This window comes from Vipera berus, assembly GCF_964194415.1.
Source record: "Vipera berus genome assembly, chromosome: 3".
Classification (NCBI taxonomy): domain Eukaryota; kingdom Metazoa; phylum Chordata; class Lepidosauria; order Squamata; family Viperidae; genus Vipera; species Vipera berus.
This window is the reverse complement of record NC_138204.1, coordinates 96691186-96704505: the sequence shown is the minus strand read 5'-3', so window position 1 is coordinate 96704505 and position 13320 is coordinate 96691186. Positions and strand designations below refer to the sequence as shown.

The following is a 13320-nucleotide window of genomic DNA, read 5'->3' as shown; positions in this document are numbered from 1 at the left end:
TAACTATTTAGATTACCTTGCTAGGCAAGGTAAGTAATTTACATAAATATATGAGCTGTCACCGGTGTGACTACTGCCTGTTCGATGGCCTTCAAGATAGGCTGAAACAGGAAATAAAGATTTGTCCCATGTTTGGGGCCTAGCAAGGTAATCTAAATAGTTAACAAGTATTTGACACATATCTCCCCTTGCTTCTAAAGCTAACAAAGCGAGAGAGATCCTGTGGCTCAAGAGGTAAAAACAACTGCCTAATGTGCAATCAGCCCAGGTTCGAATCTCAGAAGGGGATGGCTGACTGATGAAAACTAATAACTTTGAAATGCATATCAGTCTCCCTTAATTCTTTGTTAGTAATTTACATATATATATATATATATATATATATATATATATATATATATGTGTGTGTGTGTGTGTGTGTGTGTGTGTGTGTGTGTGTGTGTGTGTGTGAAAGTCACAACAGTGACAGCTCATATTTGTGTAATTTTTTTTATTTTTTAATTCTTTGTTAGCAATCTAAAAAAATTACACACACACACACACAAACACACACACACACAAACACACACACACATACACACACACACACATACATATACATATACATATACATATACATATACATATACATATACATATACATATATATATATATATATATATATATATATATATATATATATGTATATGTATATGTATATGTATATGTATATGTATATTGTATTACATATTTTTATTTATTATGTTATATTATGTTATATTTACATATTGCATAAATATAATGATTAAAAAAACTGGAAGTATTTAATCTAACGAAGAGAAGGGCCAGGGGTGACATGATAGCAGTCTTCCAATGTTTAAGAGGCTGACACAAAGAAGAGGCAAATTCTCCAAAGCACCTGATGGCAAGACCTGAAGGAAGGACAAGGAATAATGGATAGAAACTTACCAAAGAAAGTTTCAACCTGAACTGAGGAGAAATTACCCGACAGTGAGAACAATTAATCACTGGAACGGCTTGCCTTCAGAAGTTGTGGATGCTGGAGGTTTTTAAGAAGAGATTTGACAGTAATTTGTCTGGAATGTTTTAGGGTCTCCTGCTTGATCAGGGGATTGGGCTAGAAGACATCCAAGGTCTCTGCCAACTCTGTTATTCTGAATTATGTTATCAGACTCAATTATGTTTTCACCTGGTAAATCAGGCCATCAGGACAGCCTTCAAGATCTTATAGTACCTTCCAAATTATGAAAAGTTTGTGTCTGTAGCTTATATGAAAGTGGCTCAGAAGTGAATTCCCCATCCATGTGAAAACACTGCTGGTGAAGAGATATGTTGGAGTTGTGAAGGGAATTAACTCTAGTGAAATTCCTTGACACTATGTAGACTCAAGTAGGAACAAAAATCTTCTCAGTCTGAAAAAATAGAATAGCAACACCGTGCCCATTAGTATATATTTGAAGATAAGCCAAATGAGCACCTGAAATTATAATTGTCATGTGCATGATTACATGGGTTCTTATTCTTGTTGGGAAGGCAATCTTAAATATACCTGGAATATATGGAGCTGTAGCAACAGTAGCATTTGTCATTGCTGCTATTAATTAAAATCAACTATAGGAATGGAGGGGTCTCATTGACTCATTAGTCAAAGTATTTTACATGTGAGAGAATGGAAGTAATGAATACCATACTGAAATAAGAGCATTTTTTTTAAAAAAATATTTATTTTAGATGGCAAATGTTCAATACAGGTATGACCCTGCTTTTTAACAGTATTTCTAGTGAATGCTCTCTTATGTTGTATAGAGGGAGAGAAGCTGTCTGACATAACTCTGGAAATCTTTAGAAGTTACAGGATGTTTTGGTGTGAATTCACCCTAGAACTCAGTATAAAATCTATAACTTTATGAAACAACCAACATAATCCCAAAATTCTTAATTATAAAAATCCAAGTACCTTGAAAGTGAGCCAAATGGTCTTCAAATAGTAAGTATAAAGGAAGATCAAGATCAAAGATTAAGTCTGATACCTGCAATTTTGATGTATGGAATATATAATATTTGTAGAAAGACCTTTGCCCTCACTAATTTGCCATTCTGTTAATAAGTACCCATCTTTTATTCTAAAACATTATTAAACATATGTACAATCTATAAAAATGAAAGTATACATTACCTGTAATCCCCACAAAGGTAAGCTTCGATTCACCCAAATAATAAGTGACCTGAAAAATTACAGCAATAAAGGGAATGAATTTCCAGTTTAATTTATGTTTTTATGTGGGAAGAGAAAAAAATCTTATCTGGACTATCTATTCTCTTTATTTTCCTTAAATTATTTTCATGAATTCAAAATATTTCAATTTATGAGAGAAGGGAGGGAGTTAAGAAACTGATTAGATGTACCAGATAATGTATGAGCTAATCCACTGGCCACGTTCCTATCAAATGCTGCAATCACATCAAATGTCATAAGTGACTAGTTTGTCTTTCTATGGAACTAATTTCTTTTCTTCATACATTACTCATTTGAATGGTAAGCACAGAATAGAATGGCTAGGAGCAATTCTTATCTTGGGCCAAAATAATAGTGTCCCCCCCACCAATGGGGATTGTGTGTGTGTGTGTGTGTTTGTATTGTGCAAGTAGTAGCTATGTTTTTGTCTTTGCTTTCAAAACTGAAGTCAACCATGGCTTCTTCAAATCAGGGGACAGCATAACATTTTATAGCTGCAATACAAATTCATACTTTTTTCCATGTTCTTAGCAATTTTTCTCGATGAAACACTGCACGGTCAAATTTATATAAGTCAAGGAAAATTTAAGGAATAGTTTCTATTGCATTGAAATAATTGCATTAGAATAATGCATAGTACATTACTGAACAATAGAAGAGTTTATTTAATTGCTTTGTTCTCTTGATGGTCAGTATTATTTTTTATTTTCTTTTAAAAAATGTCAGTGTCTAATAGGCCCTTAAAACAGAGAGGAGAGAGCAGGGTAGGTTTTGCTGCAGTTTATTTTGTAAACCAGGGGTGTCAAACTCAATTTCATTGAGGGCCGCATCAGCATTGCAGTTGCCCTCAAGGGGCCGGGTGGGTATGGCTTGGGTGGGCGTGGCCTATTGGGTGGGCATGGCTAGAGTGCGTATGGCCAGCTCTACATCATTCGCATCAAGGGTGCCTATGGGGGCCTGGGCAGGAGTGGGACGGATCTGAGGGTCTCTGGCAGAAGGAGGGTCTCTGGGCCAGAGCCAAGGCAGTGGGGGCCGTTCCCTCACTGTTTCCAGGATGGTTTCGCGGGCCGCATGAAACCACTTCGCAGGCCGGATCCAGCCCCCGGGCCTTGTGTTTGACATGTCTGTTGTAAACAGACAATGTATAACCTGTTAAGCATTTCAGTTTGACTAATAAAAATGAAATTTCCTTCCTGATATAGAATCCAGAGTGATTTCATATTATTACTAAAATATTTGTAAATTCTAAATTCAAATTACTTAAGTTTATTTCAAAAACCTTCTTCTTATCAGCATCATGCTTGAGTTCATTCAGGGTAACTACAATCAGCTAACTATCTATTTTGCACAAACGACAGCTCCTGATAATATCAATAAGTACATTATTTAGTAATAGAACCTAATAATTTGAGTTAAAAACATTGATTTCCTGCTATAAACACATCCTTAAACTTACCAATCTATCTCTGCAGAAATGTTGTTTCGACTGGAGCATCCCTGGTTTAATTCCTTGCTAGCAGACATCCAAATGTAAAATCCATTTTCATTTAGAAAATAGCATAATATCATAACGAAATATGTTATGAAAAAAAGAAAGCCAGACAAAATCATTAGTTTGTTATAATAATATTTTGAAAGGGTTGTAAAATATCATGCAGGTTAAAATTTTAAAAATGAAAGATGACAAATTGTAAGTGAGGGTTGCTGGGTTATTGAAGAAATGTATTATCAAATATATTGTATTTTAAAGTAACATTTTAAGATGTTAACATGAGTTATTTAGAACACAGAACCAAATAACATTTATGCAACATAATATATATCCTTGCTTAATTTTATTTTTTTAATATACCAAAATCAAAACAAATAATAAAAACAGTCCTATTTCAAAGGAGTTGCCATGAAGATTTTTGCTGGCTGAAAATTATGGGAATATATTCATGGAAGTGAAAGGGAGGGGTGTGGCACAGGATATCATGCACAAATATCACAAATTCTGTAATTAGCATTATTACAGAAATATCATTTGCATGACATCATGATTTGTTCAGTATCACTGTAAATTGTACTGGATGCCTACAGATTTAATGAAAGGTGCTCTTCTGCTAGCAAAGTTGATTCAATTCAATTTAAGAAAATAATATGGTGTAACAAAGCAACCCTAAATCCAGTATGGTGACTAAGTATGATTTCTTTCATATTGAGATAACTGATGGTTCTGAAGGGGACCAAGGTACAGAGGGATTTCTGGAACTCACACATACACATCATATATAAATACTGTATGTATATATACTGTATGTATATATACCATATACGTTTATACACACACAGAGTATATAATGAAAAGTCTATATCTGCCTGCCTGCCTGCCTGCCTATCTGTCTGTCTGTCTATGTAAATTATTTAAAACCCCATTGTCTTCATGGACAATTAGGAATTCATTTGATAAATATGTTAATTGAGAAATACCAATTGATTTACAATATTTATTTATTTATTAATTTAATTTGTATACCGCCCTTCTCCCGAAGGACTCAGGGCGGTGAACAGGGCAATACATATTAAAAAACAAAATACAAAAATTAAAAGCGATTAAACAACAGTGCCCATGAATAAATTAATACATATTAAAAAGTTAAAACCGATTTATAAAACCCAACCCCATCCCATCAGGCCAGGCCAGCTTGTTCAAAAAGGTAGGTTTTGAGATCGCGCTGGAAGGAGCGGAGGTCAGGCGCAATCCGGAGCTCAACCGGAAGACGGTTCCATAAATCCGGCGCGCCCACAGAGAACGCCCTCCCCCTGGGGGCCACCAGTCGGCATTCTTTGACCAGTGGCACCCTGAGGAGGCCCTCTCTGTGGGAGTGTACTGGGCGGAGGGAAGTTGACTTCTATTAGTAACCAATTTAAATTATTCACCACTCCTATATAAATAAAATGATAAGCAATTGGTTAACATTCTTTTTTTAAAAAAAATGTACTAAGAAAACTTCTGGTCTCTGCTTTTTGTACATTATATTTGGCAATGTCCTATAAATATTAGATATTTATTCAATTATGCTGGAAATGAGTGGTGCAACATATAGGTTTAGAGAGAAGTTGTAATGAGAACCCACTTTCCGTTTAAGCAAACAAAGTTGCTCTGGGATAATATTTGCACAAGTTTGGAATTACGACCAAAGTGCTTAAAAGTATAGGAAATAATAAAGGAAGAGGAGGCTGAGGCCATGATATCTAAAATCTAGCATCTGAAACTTAATATTCTTTTTCAGTCTTAAATTTAATCCACTTTACTAAAGCAAAGAAACCCAAGCCGTAATTATTCTTCCAGTTGAGGAAAATGTCTATATTAATCATAATAATATTCTGATGTTATAAAAAAATCCAAAGACTCAGTATATTAAAGTCATCCCCATTCAATTCAGCGTATCTTTTGGAATAAATATTGTTTAGGACATTTTGTACAAAAACGCATTTCCTAGGTATGGAACCAACCAATATGCTTGCTGATTAGAAAAATAAACATTGTCAAATTTATTAGTAGCCTCTTTTAAAAGTAGTAACAGAATAATACAGGGATATGCAAAATCCTTCAATAAACATTCGCACACAAAAGAAAATTCAAATCAACTGCTTTCTTTGACAAGAATCATGACAAGGGGAAAGTCACCAAAGGCGTGGGCTGCCAAAAGCACAGCTGCTCCAGGACTTGTTTTCCTATTTTTCCACCTTTATAAAAGCCTTTGCTGGATTTTAAAATTAGGGGTAAAGAATGCCTTTCAAACAAATTCAAATGAAATATTAATGGCACCTACAGGGATAATGTATTAAAATGCATAAATGCAATTTTGTTAAAAATCACTGTTTCTCAAAAGAAAAAAAAACCTCATTAATAAAAATGGAGCTAGGGGGCACAGAATCTGAACTTTTTTTTTTCAAATTAACAGAGGCCTAAGATAAAACAACAAAAAGAAAACAGACAAATACAAAAGAACAACTGTAATTACTAAGTCTTCTAAGTCTAGGATTTAATTCAGTATGGTTCCTGATTATAGAGAAGAATCCTATATAAGTATTATCTACAAACTACTTATGTTTTGGACTAGAGCATGTTTGGATCTTCCTTTTGGGTGCCAATCACATATATAAAAATATTAATACCAAAACAAAGATATAATTAGTAGTAATTTCGGGGACGTATAGTGAGCTAAACATATATTATCCTCCTGACTTTATAACTTTTACATTGGTAAAATATATGAATTAGAAATACCGTAGTTGAAAATTAAAAGCTATATATGTGCCAATCCAATATTTAAATGTTACAGATTTTTCAGTTAACCTAGAAAATAGCACAGCTATACACAGGAATAATAATGATATCCCTGGGAACTGCCAAGATATCTAGTAAAGGGAAGATTTGTTCATACCACACTAGTTTGCAGCAATCTCCTAGTTTTCCCATTATTTTATTCATTAATTTTTATTTATTAGATTTATGTGCATCTACCAATATGTCACCTATTTGGTTGTTCTCCACCAAGAGATGAGATTCAACATGGATATAACTGTCAATTTTGAAATAATTCCTTCAGTATTGTTAGTTTATAAACAGTGCATTTTATATTCCAGCCATTAAAATAAACAGCTCTGGCATTCTTTGAAGATATATGATTCCTAGGAAATACAATAATTATGAGAAACAAATATCAGACTTCATTTATTATAGCTACCTTTTTCTTTAAAATCATTGCAACTTTTAAAGAAATTCTACAGAATAAAATGTACAAATGATGTTTTTATTGGTCTGTTAGAATTATATGATCAAGAGGAAAGAGAACTATAGTTAGATGCCTGAGAATATTTAGACTGAACTTCATGAAAGTGATTGAAGTGGTAAATTTCTAAAGTTTAATAAAGTTTCCTGTATACTATATCTGCTTGAAATATAATGAAAACTAAGGCAAAACCATTAAAAAGGAAAAGAAGGGAAGGGAGATTATCTATGAAATGATAAACTGCACAAAGTATCTATGCAATGCCTAATTTCTCCACAAAATCAAGCTAACGCTGTGAACTTTATCTGAAGCCAATCCTAAAAGTATTTTTTCTTCCCAATACTATAAGGTATGCCCAAGACAGACTTGCATACACAACTGTATGTTTGCATATGTCTATGCACCCTGTTTCACAGCTACCTTCCAAAGATAAAAGGACAAGACTAAAATCCAATTAATTTTAATTGAATAAATAAGTACTGAATGAGATTGTCAATAAAAAGGCATCACAAATCCCTTAAGACAGACATGCATACAGAACTGTGTTTGGCTATGTCTGAATTCTGAAACTACATTCCAAGAATAAAACAAGGACTGGTGGGGGGAATTAATTATTTTTAATTGAATAAATAACTAGTGAATAAAAAGCACCTCATTTCAATAAATTAAATAAATGCTCCCCAACTGCATTTAACAATAATGCAAACCATTATTTCTTAGATATATGCACATGCACACTCAAACATACTTGTGAAGGATGAAGGGAAGGAAAGAATAGAAAGGTGGAGGAGCAAGTTACTGGAACAAATAATTGCGCAGGGAAGGAAAGAAAACACACAAGATTTTTATAGAAAATGCAATAATGTTGCTATACTTAGCAGGTGCATAAGTGTATATTATATAGTAGATTTAGTACCGCTTTATATGATCACACTTGGTAAGACCACACTTAGAATAGTGCATCCAATATAAAAAAAGATGTTTAGTCTCTGGAAAGAATACAGAGAAGACCAATGAAGATGATTAGGAAGCTGGGGATTAAAACGTATGAAGAACGGCTGAAGGAATTCGATATGTCTAGTCTAGTGAAAAGAAGAACTAGGAGTGATATGACAGCTGTGTTCAAATATTTGAGGGGTTCACACAAAGAAAAGGGGGTCATGTTATTTTCCAAAGCAGCTGAGGGCAGGTGCTTTGGAAAATAACGTGACCCATTTTTCTTTGTGGCAGCACCTCAAATATTTGAACACAGCTGTCATGTCATTCCTAGTTCTTCTTTTCACGGAGGGCAGGACAAAAAGCAATAGATGAAAACTAATCAAGGAAATAAGCAACCTAGAACTAAGGAAATTTTCTTACAGTGAGAACAACAAACCATTGGAATGGATTGCCATCACTGGAGGCTTTTAAAAAGAGACTGGACACTCATTTGTCTGGAATGGTATGGGAGGTTGGACTAGAAGACCTCCAAGGTCCCTTCCAACTCTGTTATTCTATTATTCTGACTGACAACCATTCATTTAGTGACCACTCAAACTTAAAATGTCACTGGAAAAAAATGACATAACCATTTTCACACTTATAATCATTGTGGCATCCTCATGGTCACATGATCAAAATTTGGCTGCTTGGCAACTGGCATGTATTTATGACAGGTGCAGTGTCCCAGGCCATGTGATCACTATTTGTAACCCACTAGCCCACTTCTGACAAGCAAAGTCAATGGGAATCACACTTAACGACTGTGTGATTCACTTAACAACTGCAGTGATTCTCTTAACAAATATGGCAAAATTGGTCGTAAAATGGGGCAAAGCTCACTTGCCTTATATAGCAACAGAAATGTTGGGGTTAATTGTGCTTGCAAGTTGTGGTCTAGCTGAAAAACCTTGGGGCATTTACATAAGCACCATTGGTTTCAATAGCACTTTTTGCAATCTACTCATTATGCAATCCTGAAAACACAATCTCGGGCAAGCAGAGTTGAGAGCCTGTTAGCCTGTTTACTGTTGTATTTAGTCAAAGTGAATGCAAAGCCATGGTTTAGCAATACATAAACAAGCTTGAATGAATTCAATCATTGCAATGACCTTGGATGCTCTTTTGCTTCTCCTTCAGCAACCTTTAGTTTTCTTTCATGTGAATATTAGCTTGTCATTTAAAAATAAAAAGCCAAAGAGTGGGATTTGAAGTAAATGATTGGAAATTCCCTTCTTTAGAATAGGTGATTTGAAGCAATGCTGTGTTCATATCTAACAAAGCTAGTTTTCATGAAAAAAAATAAGCTAAACTTTCAAAGAAAATGTATCTCCTGTGGAGCTTAAGACATCACAGAATTGGTCTCTTATGCAGACTTATGCAGAGAGATTTAAAGCAGGATAGTGCTTTGAAGTGAACTGTTTTTCTTGAATTTGGATTAAGGCATATACAACTGGCATATTGCAAAATTCTCCTGCAAATACTGACTTTCTGTGAGCACCATGTTTGTCCAATCTATGAAGGCTTTTAGACAGGTCAGTTGGCTGCTGGCTTTAGATACTTGAAAATCAACATTTTTACTTTGTTAGTTAAAACGTAATTCACGTACTTTTTATGTAGTTGAAAAAGTTAAAACTTCTTTGCTTTTAAAATTAAAAAAACAAGCACACTGTATTTATTTTATTGGCTTGAACACACTTGTACATACCACATGCAAAATCCCCCCTTAATAAAACAAAATTAGGTAAGTCTGCTAAATAATATTAATGGCAGCAATAATAGCTGCAATATCAACAAGACACATAATAATCAATTAAAAATACATAAAGTACCAGAATGTGAGGGACAGCTAATAGTTACACATATTTACATTAAAAAAATGCAAAGAAACAACAGCCAAATAAAGTAAACACATAATCTCATAATCACTAAAATAACAAAACCAGTTAATGAAGCCCTATATCCTGGAAAAACAACTAAACAATAATTGAAATAAATATACCGGTAAGTCTTTCAACAATGCAATTTGAAAGCTTGTTGGCTATGGAGCTACTAAAGATCACATTTTACAATATTGCCTAGCTTCAACTTCTTCCATTACATTCCTTACTGGAAAAAAACAGGTTTTCAAAATTTACAAAAAAATATTAAAATCAGTTGTCTTCTTTCAGAGAGATGAGAGCCTAGGTCTAGAACAGGGGTAGGCAACCTCGGCTCTTTTATGACTCATGGACTTCAACTCCCAGAATTCCTGAGTCAGCTGGACTTCAACTTAGCTGAGTCAGCTGGACTTCAACTCAGCTGACTCAGGAATTCTGGGAGTTGAAATCCATGAGTCATAAAAGAGCCGAGGTTGCCTACCCCTGGTCTAGAATATCTTTGGCTGTGAAATAGGGACAGCAAAGCATTTTCCAAAACACATGCAAAATGTGGCATAGAGAAGGATAGGAAACAGTCCTAAAAACCCAAACCAATGTTTGAAGGAACTTGTGGCAAATGGGCACAGGAAAACCAGAGAAGAACAGTATGAACAGACAGCACAAAAAACAATACTTTTGAATTGAGTCAAAGGGGAAAGTACCAAAGTTTCCACAACTAAACTGTTATAATGATAAAGATCTGACACAGGCCAAGCTCTATCACTGCCTCTCTAGTTAAGAAATGGAGGATCTGATAAGATATTCATGACAAAGGGACTGCCTCTTATTGATTACATCTTCCTGGCCTATCACATCAGGCAGAAAATTATGTTGCAGGTCCAGTTTATAAAAGAGCTACATGTTTGGGAACCCAGAAATGGGTCTTCTCTCCCATGGAATTTGACATATGGAACATCATCCCTCCCCACACACACACTGTGGTCAGGCTATTAACCTTTTTCAAGTCCTTCAAGATTTGGCTATGTCATCAGACCTGGAGGCCCCAAGAGATGGCTCCATTGTTGTTAATATTTGAGGCTCTTTCCTTTATTTTAATATGTATATATGTATATATGTATATATGTATATATGTATATATGTATATATGTATATAAGTATATACTTATTCGACGGAACACACCCCCACCCAATCAGAACACACCCACCATTCAAAACACACTCCCACCCAATCAGAACACACTTGGTCCCCCACCCAATCAGAGCACACCTCCACCCACAGAACACACCCCCTCTGGCAGTTTAAAAAAGAGGAACAAACAGCCACATGCTTCTCCCAGAAGAAGGAAGCTAAAGCCACCAGCCTGATGATGACGGATGGGATTCCGTCGAAACGTTGCGCCTACACCTTTAGTTCTACGCGGGGAAAAACCCGAATAACCAAAGATCCATATATATATATATATATATATATATATATATATATATATATATATATATATATATATATATATATATATATATATATATATATATATATATATATATATATATATATATATATATATATATATATATATATATATATATATATATATATATATATATATATATATATATATATATATATATATATATATATATATATATATATATATATATATATATAATGCACCACCCAGAGTCACATTTTGTAAAATGGCAGTCTATAGAAATATGATAAATGGACAAATAAATATTCATTAGGTGAAAACAACTGCCTTAAATAATTAAGACAGCTTGTTATCCATTGAAACCTCACATGGTAACAAAAGATACCCACCCTTGGAAAAGATAGGTGGTCTCTTTCATACACATGTATACATGTATGCATGCACACAAACAGGTGTTTGGGATGAAAAACTAAGATTTTAGAGATACTGAGGTGAGTGGGCATTCATTCCGTGATCTCACCTTTACTTTTAGCATGTAATTGATACCACTAATGTGATATTGAGAATCATCAGTAAAAATCAACTAACCCAAGGACAGAGAGAGAGAAATTATACAGAATCAACTCCTGCTGGATACCTAATGAGAATGAAATGCTTATGACAGGGAAGCACTAACTAATACAGGAAAAGGATAATTACTAAAAGCAAAGTGATAGAAAAGAATGAAGAGAAAGCTTTGCTCTAATGGCCAAAGATCTCAACCGAGGCAGGAATACAGATAGTCCTTAACTTAAAACAGTTCATTTAGTGACCATTCAAACTTACAGCACTAAAAAGTGACTTATCACCGTTTTTCACACAACCATTGCAGCATCCCCATGGTCACGTGATCAAAATTTGGACGTTTGGCAACTGACTCATATTTATGACAGTTGCAGTGTCCCAGGGTCATGAGATCCTCTCTTGAGACTTTCTGACAAGCAAAGTCAATGGGGAAGCCAGATTCACTTAAGAACTGTGTTACTAACTTAAACATCACAGTGATTCACTTAATAACTGTGGCAAGAAAGGTCATAAAATGGGGCAAAACTCACTTAACAAATGTCTCACTTAGCAACAAGAATTTTGGGCTCAATTGTGTTCATAAGTCAAAGACTACCTCTATTTGATGTTCCAAGTAATCAAATATTACAAAAAAGTCCAGAAGCATCAACACAGATGGCAGACACTGTATATCGCTCACCAATCCATATAAAAAATAGTGCATTGTAATGTATATTATGTGAGATACATTAGCAACAACAACCAATGTTCTGGTCTCCTTTACATTTTACTTTATCAACAATGTGCTAATTAAGATTTGCTCGCAATAATAGAGTCCTCTCTACCTGCACATAATGAAATTTGGAATTGGATTAAAATGACTGCTCTAGAATTAAAAATGTGTTAGGAGATAATGTGTTATGCATGACTGATTTTAGTAAAACAATTTCTCAAACATTTTGAGAGAACAATTAAAAGAAGTCAAGATTACCATCCATGTTGCCGATATGGATCATCCAGGAGCACCCGAACGATATATAACATGCAGCTTAAAAGTTTGAGTGAAAAATTGAATAAACGGATTCTCAGGCCTGTTGGGGGAAAAAAGGAAAGTGAATTAAACTAAATTAAGAAAAGAGTTCTTGCAAGTTACTAACCTTACTGAAAAGCTATATCCTCAGGCCTGTCAAAAATTGTTTAAAATATTTAGAATGTTAAAATATTAATAAATGTATTTATTTTAGCTTTTACAAAACCATCTCCCCTTTATCTTTGAACAATCTTCCTTCAAGTGGGGGAAAAAAAGAAAGAGAAAACAGATTAAAGTATTAGTAGACATCCAACTCTACTCTTTTTTATTCATGAAGAGTCAAGTTACTCATTTGAAAAGATAAAAAAACAGAAGAGTATCAGGAGCAAGCAACAACAGCCACCTGTGAATAGCTTAAGTCAGCAACATTACTGACTTCCA

General features: G+C 34.3%; 1 protein-coding gene across 3 annotated transcripts in view; it reads right to left on the bottom strand.

The window, feature by feature from the left end:
* Nucleotides 1-13320, bottom strand: part of KCNT2 (potassium sodium-activated channel subfamily T member 2) — a 251327-nt gene that overhangs the window by 118043 nt on the left and 119964 nt on the right. For all 3 annotated transcript variants that reach the window (XM_081322303.1, XM_081322304.1, XM_081322305.1), the window contains exons 3-4: nt 12841-12940; nt 2178-2226 (exon numbers count right to left, since the gene is read on the bottom strand). In XM_081322303.1, the coding sequence (XP_081178429.1) occupies nt 2178-2226; nt 12841-12940 (149 nt within the window). The remainder of the gene's footprint in view (nt 1-2177; nt 2227-12840; nt 12941-13320) is intronic.